This window comes from Corvus hawaiiensis, chromosome 2 (assembly GCF_020740725.1).
Source record: "Corvus hawaiiensis isolate bCorHaw1 chromosome 2, bCorHaw1.pri.cur, whole genome shotgun sequence".
Classification (NCBI taxonomy): Eukaryota; Metazoa; Chordata; class Aves; order Passeriformes; family Corvidae; genus Corvus; species Corvus hawaiiensis.
The window spans coordinates 19,007,946-19,023,536 of NC_063214.1; the positions used below are offsets into that span (position 1 = coordinate 19,007,946).

The 15,591-nt window shown below is 40.8% G+C and overlaps 1 protein-coding gene across 6 annotated transcripts in view; it reads left to right on the forward strand.

The window, feature by feature from the left end:
• Positions 1–15,591, forward strand: part of UVRAG (UV radiation resistance associated) — a 98,696-nt gene that overhangs the window by 40,336 nt on the left and 42,769 nt on the right. For all 6 annotated transcript variants that reach the window (XM_048293627.1, XM_048293628.1, XM_048293623.1 and 3 more), the window contains exons 8-12: positions 517–643; positions 1,531–1,615; positions 2,092–2,179; positions 2,748–2,808; positions 4,855–5,020. In XM_048293627.1, the coding sequence (XP_048149584.1) occupies positions 517–643; positions 1,531–1,615; positions 2,092–2,179; positions 2,748–2,808; positions 4,855–5,020 (527 nt within the window). The remainder of the gene's footprint in view (positions 1–516; positions 644–1,530; positions 1,616–2,091; positions 2,180–2,747; positions 2,809–4,854; positions 5,021–15,591) is intronic.

The window sequence follows — 15,591 nt, forward strand, 5'->3', positions numbered from 1 at the left end:
CTCCAGGCTTAACACTCTCTCAGCTATTTCTTTGTATCCTCTTACTCTCATCATCTTGAAGCTGGGAATTGAATCTAACAGTGCAGCTTGAACATCTCCAGCCTTTTTCCAGCTCCTGCCTCCACTTTGTATGGACTTCTTACTGCTCACCTTCCCTCTTGCTGGTGAGCCCTTTGCTAGGGAATGAATGCTCATCCTGCTGCTAGTGCTATGCTGTCAATTTTTATGTCCTGCTGAAGCACCTCTCTTAATTTTTGCTCTGGGCTCAAGAGAGGAGATGCATCCCACAGGAGGAACAAGCACTGTGGCACACAGCTGAGTTGCTTTCCTTCCAAAGCAGCAAAATGATTAAAGTCTTTGGAAATCCGTTTCCTGTGGTAATCTATGAACTCAGTTCTTAGTCAGGCAGGTGCTAGTCTTGTCCTGTTTTTTCCTTCCCTCCTATCACCTTTTTATGAAACTGCTTCTGTGCAGAGAAACTTTTTTTTTTTTTTAAATCTGTATTTCTTCCCACAGAAAAAGGAGAGTGAATGTTTACAGTTGAAGATCTTGGTGCTACGTAATGAACTGGAGAGACAGAAGAAGGCCCTTGGTCAAGAAGTAGCCTTGTTGCATAAGCAAAAAAGTACTTTGCTTGACAGAGGTAAGTGTAGAAACCTTAGCCTAGTTTTTGACCAAAATGAAAGTGCTGGTTTCTCTTCTATTTTTATTGTCTGGCTCTAATGTGCTTGTGTTTTTTCTTCATCTGAAATTTGCAGCCAGGTGTAATTTCTTCCCTCTCTCTGTTATACTGAGTTTTAGACAATGATTTCTGGTATCTTGTGTCTAAATAACTTCTTACTATGACACCTCTCCAAAGCAATCTTAAATCTGTGTTTAACTGACATTTTATGAGAAAATCAGAACTACAGTATAGTACAGTAAACATTGCCATGATAAAGGGACTTCATAATGTCATGAGAGAAGTTTCTGTACCTGTGATTTTGATTCCATTTTAAGTGTTAGAAGACAAAAATCCCTCGTAATATTTTGATATGTAAGTGACAGATGAAATGCTCAGTTATCTTCGTATCATCCTTTACCAGGCAAGTCTCCTATAGTGAAATGCTGTATCACTGCCTCTTTGGAGGTCACCAACTACATACGTGTCTGATCTTACTGCAGGATTTTTTGTTTTCAGTACTTAGCTGAGTCTAAGAATGATGGTTTTTACCATGTACTTTATTCTGGCTATGCAAGTATTAAGACCGTATAACTGGATTACTGCACTGTGTGATTGTGAGAGGAATAGGTATTAAAGGAGGATGAAATCTGATGGGTTGTATTTGGCTGGTGAATGGTGTGTAGTGCATGAAGACAGGTGCTCCTCCTGTGCTGGCATTCTCTAGTTTGGGACCATAATATGGAAAATGGGCCGGTAAGAATAAATGGAGGATTATTGCCAGCATTCTGTCAGTATCTACTTTTTAAACTTTGGATAACTAAGAAAATACTTTATTTTTCTTTTTCCTGATTCCTCGTGTTGCTTAGAAAATGCATTTGGGACTGAATACCAGAAACTTGAAGAGCATAATGAATCTCTCCATGAATTAAGAAAGGAATGCACTGCTAAGAGGTAAAAAGACCTATGTTTGTTCTGTAACTGGAAAAAAAAGACAGGGTTGAGAGTAGGCCATTGAAAATGGGACTTCTGGCACCAAATTCTTCCTCATGTTGCCCTGAAACTTTTGTTAAGACATCCCTGCTACAATTTGTAGATATCTAAAGTGATAATTACCAGTGGCAAGCCTAGAAGAGAAGAAACAGATGCTTGGTTGTATGTGTAGACTCTGATAGGACTTTTAGGTCTGTTTTAGTGTAACACAGTTTTGTAACCCCTGATTCTTGCAGTCAAAATATGTCTATAATGTATGGTACACCTGAAAACAAAAATGAGTTTTGTGTGCAGTATTATTTTTTTGGGTGGATTTACCTAACTTTTTGGAGGATAGGAACTGATCATTGGAAAGCTGCAGAAGGGATATGACAACTTAATACCTTTCTATGGAGCTTTTGAAGAAAATAATGATTTTGGAATCTCTTTCCCCAAAGAGAACAGTTTTTGAAGACAAATGCCCAGCAGGCTATTCGATGCAAGCAGTTGCTGTCGGAGCTATCCTACATCTACCCTATTGATTTGGTATGTTTTCAACATCCTAACAATCTGCTCGATGTGAAATGGACTTCCTATTTATTATACTGCAAGCAAATGTCATGCTTTGTTTGTGATAGAATCTTCTCTTTGCTCATCCTGTTTATTTCAGCTTTTTCTTACATTTGGCCCTTAGATTACAAACTTTACAGGGAGGCAACTTATGCCAGCACCTCTTACACAGTCTCCTCTATAAAAATAGAATAACTATAATTTAATGGATGTTTTCCATTTTGTGTACAATTACATAAAGTAACCCTGATAGTAGGCTAGCTGAGTGCACAGAAACGTGTTAAAATGTTGAGCTTCAAAATCTTTTATATAACAAATTAATATGAAGCTCCTCACCCTTTAAAAATTTGCATTTATTTTCTGAACTATGTGAGATGTGGATTAAAATACTGTGTCAGTCACTCTAAGTTTAGTTGAATATTTAGGGGTTTTTTTATTTTTATTTTATTGTTTGTTAGCTTTGTTGTTGTGTTTCATGCAGGTTTTTGTGTTCTGGATGTTATTGTTCCAGTCTCACTTTCCACTGTTGATTTTAAATTTACAGAATAACCAAAAGGATTACTTTGTTTGTGGAGTCAAGCTTCCTAATTCTGAAGACTTTCAAGGTAGCCGCATATGCTTAATGTAGTTGTTACATTTAATGCTGCTGCTAAACTTCGTAAAATTAAGAAAACTGGTAGCAATAGCTTGGAGTCCAAATTTTTGACCAGAAAGATCTAGACTAGAAGAAAACTTAGGAATCATTTATTGCTACTTCCTAGCTAAAGCAAAGGAGGTTTCTGTTGACTCTTAGTAAAGCACGTCTGTGTTCTAAGACTCCATATTGAAACACTGGAGCAGGTTACGTAGAGAGGCAGGGGAGTCTCCATCCTTGGGGATGCTCAGAACCCAGATGGATACAGTCCTGGGTAACCTGTTGTGGGCAAACTGCTCTAACCCGGAGGTGAGGACTGTGCCATTCCCAGAGGTGCCTTCCAAACTCAGTGATTCTGGAAAATATTAGTGTCTGACCTAAAATTCCATTGGAGCTGCCTTTAGTCCATAAATCTTGGCGGGGCAACAGGCATGAAGCCCCATTTGGTTTGCTGTAGTTGCTGGTGAACTTGCCAAATAAATACCTTGCAAAAAAAGACTTTGAACCTATCTGACGGTATGGAGTACATTGCAAGTGACCTTCTACTTTAACTGTCAACCCTCATCCTACTGCAGAAGCAAATATATCCTGTGCCTGCCTGTATAAAAGTTGCACAGGTAACTGCATACATTCATCTACAAATGTTTGACGTGAACTGGAAATTCATTAAAATCCCCTTGAGGATTTCTTGCCCCCAGTACTTGTTCACTCTGGTTTCTTGAGCAAAAACCTCCATTAATTGTCTAACTCTTTAAAACCACCCCATAGTAATTAACTTGTACTAATAATATGTATATCGGATGCTAGAATATTGGAGGAGTAATCTTTAAAACAAATTAATTTGTCAGTAGGACAAAAATCAGTCTATTGCTTTGTTTCCCGGATTGCACTAAATGTGGTAATGAACTCAGTTTGCTAACTCTCGAGGAATCAGTGGTGTGCCATCTTCTGGCCCATTTTCAGTTTCCTGGTATTAATTCATTGCAAAAGAATTACTAATTCTTTCTCCAAGTCTCTAGAAATATTGTATTTTGAGGAAGAAGTACTAAGCATTCAATTTAGTGAAATAGGCAGTTAAATTTGAAACCCAGCTGTCTGGCATGGGTCTTATCTCAGACTCAGTAGATACTATTTTTTAAAAAATCAGGCGTCTGAAGGATAAAAAAAAAAAATCCCTAAAAAGCCAGTTTTGCTGCGAATTTTGAAGCTTTTTTACAAAATCCATTTTGAAAGAGGTGTAACTTAAATATGTATAGCATGATAGGCTCTGTCATGAGCTCAGTAGGGTTGTTGAATATCATTATAAGCTTTCTTGCAGGTCCTCTGTTTCGCTGGTTTCATGGATACATCAGAAGGGATGAGTATTATGCTGTTTGTATCCCTTAAAAAGAATTAAAAATAAAGAAAAGAGAAAGGAAAAGCCTTTATATAGCCAAAAGATGTAGTTTGAATCGCAAGACCTATGTGTATTCCTGGCAGGTGAAGCTTAAGGTTGAAACCTTAAATATCAAATTGAAAATGTTACTTTAAAACAATGGGTTAATCTTAAGTTTTTCCAATTATTGCCAGAGAACAGAGTTCATAGCTTGGGGTTGGTGTCTCTCTAACTGATCTCACTCATGAATAAAGTTAAGGAAAATGCAAATTTCCCCTGATCCCACGCAGATGTGTCAAATCCATCTAGAGAAATGCAGAAAGCTTAATACTTGAACTTTTGTCTTGGGAATTTTGTTTTGCTTTTCCCATCTCTTCTTTACTCTCCCCCATCCAGGCAGTGTAGCTTTGAAAGTAAAATCTGCAGAACAAGCCATCACTCATTTTTTGTGCCTGGTCACAAGAGGCAAACACAACACAATGAAGTGCAAACACTTGCAAAGCCCTCCAAAATGACTCCAGGCCTCCTGTTCTTGAGTTCTGACTTCTGAGAGCTGCATTAATTGTCATTCTCTGAGCAATAAAGATGAATATTAGGTTTCAGTGAATACAATTAATAATGGAATCTTTTCATCGTTGACAGCAAAAGATGATGGAAGCATTGCTGTTGCCCTGGGCTATACCGCTCACCTGGTTTCCATGATATCCTTCTTCTTACAAGTGCCACTCAGGTATCCTATAATTCACAAGGGCTCCCGGTCTACAATCAAAGATAATATCAATGACAAACTGACGGAGAAAGAGCGAGAGTGAGTATGTTATAAACACACTGATGTACTTTGTTCAAAACAACAAATCAACACCAAAAAAACCCACCTTAAACAGTTTTGGGTAGTCTGAGGTGATATGGAATTTGAAGTTACTGTTTTCAGTAGCCGTGGAACAGTCGTTGAGTTTCTCTTGTTGGAATTCTGGAATGCAATAGAGTAACTCAGCTTTGTTATTCTGGGTCTGTTGGCACATATATGGGTTTAATTTGGTATCCAGTAATGCTAGAAAAACTTAAATAGTGTTTTTTAGTGTTTCATGAGTTTTGGCTTCTGTTTGGAAAACTTGCCTTCCGTGTTTTGCTACTGGCTGTGGGAATGAACTGCAGATACCAAGTGTAGCCTCACTGGAGAGCTGCTGCTAGTGCTGGAGTAGTGGTTGATAAATGGGAGAAAACAAATAGCTTTCTTTTAACACAGAATTTTTTAATCAATTGAAAAAGCACAGTAACCTGCTGCCTACTATAAATCAAAATATTCAGTATAGAGCTTTTCATTTGTTCTGTAATCATTGTCTTTGAACATGTAGCTACATTGTTATTGTTTTCCTTCTAGGAAACTATCTTGCTGTCTTTAAATTCACTCCCTGAATGTCTTCTGCGTTTTGGAACTTTGCCTATTTTCCCGCTGTCTTTGCACCTGTGTGCTCTAATATGAAATTAGTGGCAATTATTGGTTAAGGTTCACTTTGTTGCCTGAAGCCACTGAACTCCCAGGAACTGAACACTGACCATCGGTGGAAGGCCAACTGCTCCATTCAGTGGCACTGGCACAGTTTGCCCAGAGAGTTTATGGACTACCCATCCCTGGAAGTGTTCAAGGTCGGGTTGGATGGGGCTTGGAGCAACCTGGTCTAGTTGATGGTGTCCCTGCCCTGGCAGGGGCTTGTGTTGAAATGAGCTTGAAGACCCTTAACAACTCAAACCATTCTGGGATACTGCAACCCTCTATGTTTATAGGTGGCTGCAGTCAGGCTTGCAGCGCCAATAACTTCGTTTTTCCACAAAAGTTTGAAAAAGGAGCAAAGGAAATGACTGAGGAGAAATGAACTTTTGGAAAGTAGTTGACTCTCTTGACAGGAAGCTGTGAAAAGGCAAATTCTTCTCTTTGGAAATATGCAGTCAAAAGTATTACAACATTTTAACTAATTCCTCATAATCCAAATCAAGATGAAAGGGTTTTATTGTGCCTAGTTGACAGGATTGGGATGCTTGAAAGTGTCTGATTTCTCTTTGAAGGTTAGTGACTTTTGGCAGGACAGGCAAGGTAATTTGCCTTAAAATTTAAACTTGCTGAGGTCTTCCTGTTTTGACACCATAAAATACAACTATGAATCTTAACCAGTAATTGCCACTAATTCTGTAATTATGTCTTGTAAAGTAGTTTTGATACCATTTTAATGACTTATCCAAACACACTTCCTAGGTACCTTAATAGAACATTGACCTGTTTTGCTTCAGTGTAGTTCTTGAAGCAGATGGTCATACTCCTGCCTGTACATCACTTTGAAAAGAGTTGCAAACTAGAACATCTGTATATTGAAAACAAATTTCAGAGTAGTAGAGGTCCTTGTGTGTGGCTGTATAAAGATTAATTCAATTTCCTGTTCTCTCAGACAGATTGGAAAGTTTAGTCCTTCATGCTACAGCCTTCCAAGCTCTTGTGACTTAATACTTGAGTTCACAACAGATTCCTGAAAAGGAGAAAGTTTAGCTAAATATTATAATCCCTGTTGGGCTATTTACCTGTGTTGTGCAAGATTTTTTCAGGATTAGCTCCTGCTAGAGATCTTACCTTCCCAGCTATTGGAGAAACAATCCTATCAACCCCAAGGTCTTACGTCAGCTGCCTTAAATTGCAGTTTTCTTTCTGATAGATCATTTTTCTCCCTTGCTCCTTATTATGTTGAGCACAGCAGTTAAACATGCATTATTAAATTTCTTTATTTCAGTCACCTGTCCTTTAGCAGCTTTTCAAACTCCAACATAAATTGTTGAGTAATTGCAGTGAGGTAATCTCTATATTTGATCTTTACTATAACACATAGCGTCCTCATTATTGATTAGGTTAAATATTTTACTTGGCTTTTTTTTATTGCAGGGTGTTGGAGGTTAGGATTTTTCTTGGTTTTTTTTTTTTCTCTCAGGAAATTTTTCTCCCATTTATTGCCTAAGAGATGGGAACGATGGATACTTAAGAGAGACAAAAGATGTGGCCAGAATGGGGGAGGGGTTGCAATTTGCTACTATCTCTTAGCTGGGGGTTTTTCTCTTGGGAAATGCACAGATACCGTGAGAATTGGCTGGGGGTCGGGGGCTGGGCTCAGCTCTCTCACTCTCTCTCTCAGGATTGGAGTGGAGACACCTGTGGTTTTGGTGTTGGACTGCTGCTGCCTGGGGGATTCGTTGCCTCTGCGGAGTTTTTTGTCCTTCACTGCTTCTCCTTTCTGGGGGTGAGCCTCTGCTCGAAAGAGCAGCTGTTGAAGTGGAACCTTTTCAACACCCGGCCTCACTGGGAAGTGCAGCCTGACCCCTCTCTGGAAGGAGTGTCTCCTGGCTGCTTGCGGAAGCCTGGCTTCCCCTGCCCTGCCCTGATGTTTTCTGCCAGTTCTTCGGGCTTTTTTGCTACACTTTTTACTCTACAATTGGTATCCACCCGGAGCCCTGTGGTTGCTGTCACTGCTTTGGAGTTTTTGCTACACTTTGTTTTGCCGCCCCGGGTGCGCTTGTCTCTGCTGTTCAGCCTGCTGCTCTGAGGTTCCTGCTATGTGAAAAGCTACAATCCATTTTGCCATCCAGAGTGGCCCTGTGACTGGCTCTTTCCCAGGAGTTTGCAAAGGGAGCCCCTTTTCTCTCTCTCCTCCGGGCTGAGGCGCCCTTAACCATGTGGAGAGGTGGCCGAGCTCGCGCCACAGCGCCCCCTGCAGGCGCGGGGAACCATCGCGCCCGCCCTGCCCGGCTGGGAGCCACCAGCGCCCCCTGCCGGCTGTGAGCGGAACTGCACCGAGGGGGAAAGGGCCCGACAGCCGAGAGAGGCTGGCACTGGGTTCCTGGTTCTGTTTGTTGTTGCGGCCGGTGGTGCTGTTTGTTTGTCTTGTTATACATATATATTCTAGTAAAGAACCGTTATTCCTTTTCCTGTATCTTTACCTGAAAGCTCCTTAATTTTGAAGTTACAATAATTTGGAGGGAAGGGGTTCATATTTTCCATCCCAGGAAGGTTCTCGCCTTCCTTGGCAGACGCCTGTCCTTAAAACCAAGACACAGGGTTTCTCCAAGATCCTTATTAGGAGTTTCTAGAAATTGTTCGTTGGGGTTTCACTTGAGCAAATTCATAAGTACAGGTGTTTGTTTTTAAAGTTATACTGTATAAAGGTGTTAACTACACTTTCAAGTTTCTCTACCAACTTTTCTAAGCCCTCCTGTTGAGCTGGTTAAATATTTTGAGAGCTTTCACAAGGTAAGTAACTTCTGGGAAATGCTTCATTTGATTCAGATTGGTTTACTTGCATGATCCAGGTCACTGGTCACTTCTATGAGGACCTTGAGAATTTTCAATTTTTTCTGCTACAATAACTGTTATATTGGGACTTTGAAGTAGGAGGCTGTGGTGAGAATTTAGCACTTGTCTGACCACAGTACTGAATGTAGAATGAAGTATAGAGTGACTGCCAGTAGCATATAGGATATGGTCAGCCTTGTAGTTGTAGGGATATTAGTGTTTATAATTTGTTCGATAACTGTTCCCCTTTTGTATTCCAAAACCTAATTTTGGTACTACCAAAATGCTCTTAAGTTTTCTCCCATGATGTCTATTTTCATGACTTTTTGAATTACCACACTAAGGCAAGAATCTAATTTTTACTAAATTTCTCATTAATTCACTTCTTCCCTGGTCCCTTTTAGCATCTCCAGAGTGCATGCAATATGTAGGAAATAAGAATTCTCTGAAGTTCTGGAGTCTGAAAGATTTCAAAGCAATGAGTGCACTTTGAGTTGGTTTGCAGAAGATGCCGTGTTTGGCAGGAGTGTTGACCTGCTGGAGGGGGCAGGAAGTCTCTGTTGAGGGATCTGGACAGGCTGCATTGGTAGGACAAGGCCAGTTGTATGAGGTTCAAGAAGGCCAAGGGTTGTATCCTGCCCTTGGGTCACCACAACCCCATGGAACGCTGCAGTCTTGGGGCAGAGTGGCTGGAAAGGTGGGGAGGGCCCTGGGGGTGCTGATCGACAGTGGCTGAACATGAGCCCAGGTGTCCCCAGGTGGTCAAGAGGCCAATGGCACATGGCCTGTACCAGCAGTGGTGTGGCATCAGGCCCAGGGCAGTGGCTGTCCCCCTGTGCCAGGCACTGGTGAGGCACCTCCGATCCTGAGTCTCTCTCAACAAGAATGACATTGAGGAGCTGGAACATGCCCAGAGAAGGGGACAGAGATGGGGAAGGGTCTGGAGCACCAGGAGAGGCTGAAGGAGCTGGCTAAGCTCAGGCTGGAGAAAAGGAGGTGCGGAGGGGACCTTTTCACTCTCTACAACTCCACAGGAGGGTGCAGCCAGGTGGGGGTTTCTGTTCCCAGGTAACAAATGACAGAATGAGAGGAAACAGCCTCAAATTGTGCCAGAGAAGTTTTAGGTTGGATATTAGGAAACATTTCTTCTTTGAAAATGTTGTCCAGCCCTGGTACAGTCTGGTACAGGGGTAGAGTCAACATCCCTGGAAGGATTTAAAAGCCATGTGGATGTGGCACTTGAACATAGGTTAGTAGTGGCCTTGGCAGTGCTGGACGAGGGGTTGGGTTTGGGATGTTCTTAGAGATCTAAGAACCTTAATGATTCTATGATTCTATTGATATGTAACTCCCAAATTTAAGCTACTTAGACAGCAACATGTTTCACTCTTCAGTGATGAACAAGCATGTTTGCAGAATAAATCACCAAAATTCTTTGGCACTGTTCTGGTGGAACTGAAACCTAACACTTCATCACATGCTCAGCAACATAGTGAGAATGCTGAGATGAAACTATTTCTGATATGTTCTGGTACTGTGTCTCTCAAGCCCTGTATTTAATGCTTCTGTTAGTCTGCTCCCAGATTTTTAATAAAGAATGGCTCCCAGTTTAGTGCAAAATAGGGATTGTTATGTCTGGAGTGAGACATACTTTGTGACATTCTCTGTGTTGGTGTTGCTGCTCATGTTATGGTATTTTTTAATATAAACAGCTTGGAAATATATATGTATCCCTCTAAGAAAAAAAAAAAAAGTTTTTTTAAGTTTAATCACCTCTCAGGTATGCTTTGTATATCTGGACAAGTGAAATGCACATTCAGACCAGTTATTTATGTTGAACTTTTGCACTGTCATTCCTACTATGTCTCTTAAAAGATTTTCAAGGACTCTTAACTTCCCTGCTAGGTAACTTGGAACTGGAAGCCGTTTCAAGAAATAGTTTTACTAACATTATTTCTCTGTAATAATAGTACAGAGAAATCAAATAGTACACACAATCTGACTGATGCTACAACTTCTTCCCACCAAAATGTGTTAAGGGAGGACTAGTAGGAGCAGTAGTATGAAAGTGGCCACCTCAGTGTCAGACTTCAGGTTGGGGAAAAAAATGAAAGGGAAGAAAATGGTATCAATGCCTAAAAAGGTTTTATATTTAAAAGGTAGCAAGAATGTTGTCATTTGCAAGCATATCTACTGGAGCACTTAAAGACATTGCAGAGTTGTCTGATCTTCAGGAAGGGCTATTTTTTTTGTCATATGTTTAAATATTGAACTTGTTGCTATTCAATGTTATAAAGGTCAAAAGTAAATATAAAATTTAAAGGTAATGAAACAGGACCTGGACTGTCATGGAAGAAACCTGATCTAGTCTGGCGCATTTTTTGCAGGAATATTTGACATTAGTTGATCTGAGGTAACAGTAAACAACTGCAAAGGTTTCCTTGGCATTTTGTAGTTTATAGAAAGATTTTTTTTTTTCTTTCACTCTGCCTGACAAATACAGACAGCAAAGGCCAAATGGTTCAAACAGCTACCATGCAAGTCTTGGGCATATGCATTGAGGCATCTGACATCTTTGCAGTTGTTTTATTACTTTGATGTACCTCAGGAACCAAAAGTTGTATGAAATGATATAAGGGGGAGTGAAATTGAGGATGCTACCTTGGGTTACTTGTCCTGTCTAAATACCTTCTGTTGTCATTAAAATAAGAAACATCTGTCTGTTGCAATACTGGGTCCTCATAGAAAACAGGATCAAAATACAACTGAATAATAATAGTAACTAAAGGGGATAGGTTTGTTCCTGAAGTAATTTCCTGGAAAGTATTTCTATGATGTGGAGTTATACCTCAAATTTGTCTTTTTCTGCAGCTCATCTTGATCATTATTGAGCACCTCAAGCATGCCAGAAAATTGCAGTGATTAGTCAGTTTTTGTCTTGATGTTTGATTTCTCTAGGTGCTGATACTTTAAAGGCTAGTTTGATTTCATTGCTGTAGCCCTTGTGGGAAGGGCAAATGTATAAATAAAAAAAAACAGGTCACCCTCCACTGGGATGGTGCAGACTTGTTGCAACTGAAGAGTGTATCAAGCATGAACCACAGGTGTCCTTCTTGGGTCTTCAGAGTGGTTCTGGATTCCTTAAGGTTGCAAAGCGTTGAGTAAGTTTATCCTAACACAGCTAAAGTTGATGTACAAGGTCTGCAGCACCTTTCCGTGTGGGGAATGTTGATGTATCTCCACAGTTTATTGACTGAACCTTGAACTCAAACCTTAACAGACTGGATTACTCCAGTTTAGGGTGCTTTTCATTAGTTTAGGGAAACAAATTCCAGAGAAGGAGAAATTCAGGTTAAGTAAGTCAAGCAGGACATATTTTGAATCTGCACATACTCAAGCAGTTATTTTTGGTACAATGGTGTGTTTTAGACCTACTCATTTGCACTGCTCAGGAAAACTGGTTTGTTGTGTGTGGTTCACACAGTGTTAAACTATGAAAACTGAGTTACTGACAGTGGAAGTTCTGATGTAAGAAATTTCAGGCGTCTGAATAAAGCAAAGATACAGGACTCCTTGCCAGTTCTGCTCCAAAACTGCCTCCAAATTATCTTTCTCAATGCATTATCTTTAATGTCTTTTAAGTGTGGCAAGGTGGATTTGTGAATAAGTGGAGATAAGTGTTGCTGAACTGGCCTATGGATGATTTTGGTGCATTTGCAATCCACTTGTTAAATGAGCATAATTATAATAACAACCATGACAGTGATCCTCCTTATTGTGTCCTTACTCCAGTTTGGAAGAATGGGAAAATCAGGATTTCAGCTGCAGTAGACTTAGTACAACACCACTAAAGTGGTTATTGCTCTGTGCCTGGTAATAGATAAGTTACTTGCAAACAAAGCAGTCTGAAAAATCACAACACAAGCATGTGAAGAATTAACTTTTCACCGATGTTAAGATTTTCCAGCTCAATTGAGAAGTCTTTAATCATATTTGGTATTTCGGCTGAGATAATGAAATGGCAGCTTTGGGAAGAAATCTTGGCAAACTTAGATGGAGGGAGATGGTTGCTTGAGAACTCTAATAGCTATCAAAGAAAAGTTGATTCTTTGGGGTAGATTGAGTGTGTGTTAAGGGTTTAGCGTATTGCTTAAAGAATGCTTTTTGCCATGAACTTATCTTGAACTGTATTTTTACATTCTACAATTCTTGAGGATATTTAGCCAGAATCCTGGCTTATTTGATTCTTGATTAGCAAAATAATGCTTTTGCCTTCATTGAGTCAGCAGATATTGCTGTGTATAGATTAAGAATTAGATCAGGTGTTGTTTAATAAATTTAGATACTGTTAACACTGTTTCTGGGAACTAGAAGTTTTTACATGCTCCTGGCCAGTCTGAGAAAGCAGATTTTGTTTACTGCAGTAGATGAGACCACTGACCCCAGACATCTGAGACCAGCTGAGAAATGTTTCTGTGAAGACATACTAGTCTTAATTTACTCCCATTGGAACACTATGCTCCTGTTGAGATTTTTTTTTTTTTTTTTCAAAACATTACTTCATTTTTTTAAATAAGCAGGGACTTGAAGAGTCTTCTAGTTAAAAGTGATCCTTCAGTGGCAGTGAGATTTAAAGTTCTGACAGCAAGGTTGTCTGCTCTGTCCTTAGAGATAGTCCATGTGTTCTGACATCCATTGTGGCTTGTATGGTGCAAGCCTCAAATCCAAGCTGAAATATGTCATGGGAATGCCCAATTTACAAAAAGCCATCAGTGTCACTGGCTCCATGGATTCTTTTCTGTGGTTTTGAGGTGTTAGAAATGATTTGCTGAAGCAATAGAATGATACCCTCTTGTACAAAGTGGTGACTGTCTTTTCAGGAACTGCCTGACTTTCATAATCTGGGTCTTTGTTTTTATTTTCTCTCCAAAGTCTGTACATATTGGAGCTATCGTGCATTCCCCAGGAGCAATGTCACAGCAGTTACACTTGTCACAGAAAGATGCTTCTGCTTTTGATTATCATCATCTAAACTGTTCAGAAAAGCATTTTGAAAATACATTTCATAAACTAATGTTTTCTTTTCCTAGTAAACTAATTATCTATGTATTGTACAAAGCTTGAATGGGGATATGCTTTTTCCTCATGGCACTCTGTATTTTTGTCATCAAATTTGTTTTAAAAGTGTAGCTTTTTCTGTTAAGTAGGAGCTCAAAACCATATAGTATTTGAATTTTCTTATGATTTGTAACTCATAATGTTAACAGATGTCTTAATCGGTAATTACAAGCAAAATGCATGCTTGTAATCCTTTTCTCTGCCTTTTAATTTAATTTTGGGTCTTCTGTGGAAGATCTGTGCAGTCTCTGCTCTGAAGCTGATAGAGCTGTGGTGCAGCTTATCTGAGAAGGAAACAGGTTTTAAAGCTATGCAGCCAAAGCTTCTTGCACCTTGATCTTCAAGTGGAGTGCTAAGATGTTGGGAATGCTGGATATTTTGGTGCTTGTGGCTCTTGAGCAGCCTATTTGTCCTGGTATTTGATTTGAGGTGTCCTGGGGAATTGTGATTTCAAGTGAGCTGTCTGGACAGTGGTGGTCCTTCTCACTTAAAAGGCTTTCAGGGTTTAATTTCTCCTGGTTCAGAGAAGCCCCAGGACTTAAAAATAACACAAGCTTACTCCTCTGGATACGACATTCCATTAGAATGAGCAAACAGGATGTGGTGAGATTGGAGGAAAAATACTAGTTCTTTCCTCCCCTGCCTGCCCCCCTTGCAGACCCCAGAAGGAGGTGAGGCTGAAATAACTCAAACTTCAGTAAATATTTAAACCTTTTTTTGTACACTCCTCATACTTCAGACATATCAAGCAAGAACTTTTGACTTTTTTATGCCATTATCTTATCTGGCTTGTGCTGCTTAGTCCTATCCTGGTGTCTTGGTTTGAAAGACAGGTGCCTGTGAAGGAAGGCAGGAGCCTCCCTTGGAATGGAAAATGTAACCCCCTTCCCTCCAAATTATTATAATTTTGAAATTAAGGGGCTTTCAGGCAAAGATATGGGAAATAGGAATAACAGTTCTTTGCTAGTATATATAACAAGGCAAACAAAAAACAATAACTATGCCAGTAATAACAAACAGAACCAGGAACCCAGTGCCAGCCTCTCTCGGCTGTCGGACCCTTTCCCTCTCGGTGCAGTTCCGCTTACAGCCGGCAGGGGCGCTGTTGGCTTCCGGCCAGGCAGGGTGGGTGTGGTGGTTCCCCGCGCCTGCAGGGGGCGCTGTGGCGCGAGCTTGGGGAGCACACAGTAATGGCGGCTTGGCTGAGCCAGGAAGGGATGGAAGAAAGGCTTCACAAACCCTTTGGGGCAGCCGATCCTGGAACCCCAGCAGGACCCTCGGAAACAGCAAGCTGGAATGGCAGGAATGAGCACAAAATCCCGGGTGGTAGATGAGATGTATCAAACTCCACAGCTGTAGTGGGAGCCACCGGACCTCTCGGGAGGCAGGGAGTGCAGAGCTACAGTGTAGCAAAGATTCTGTGCAGTGGCAAAAGAATGGTGGGGGTGGGGCAGTGGCGGCCCAGCTTCCAACAGGGCAGGGAAAGGCAGGCTCAGGATCCTGGGGTTTTTCCTCTGAGGCACTGAAGCAGATGGTGAAAAGTCCCTCTTTTAGTGAGGTAGGGTGTTAACAAGCTCCCAGTGCAATAGCCTCTCCCACGAGCAGAGTTCTAGTCACGGTAGAAGAAAGGCAGCAGAAGGCAGAACCCCGTGGTGGTGATGAATTCTCCCCACAGTGACTGCAGCCTCTCTCCCCTCCAAATGCCGAGAGAACAAGAGAGCTAGGGGTTGCACTCAACCTCATTTTCCCAGTCCAAATCTTGCAACATCTCTGCCTTCCACAAGGAACCCCAGGTAAAAGAGAGTAGCCAGCTGCACCCCTCCACTGAGCTGTGGCCATATCTTTTGTCTCTCTTAAGTATCCAGTCATTGTCTGCTAGCAACATGTATGGGGGAAAATTCCTTAAGAGGAAAAAAAATCAAAAGGAGAACTCC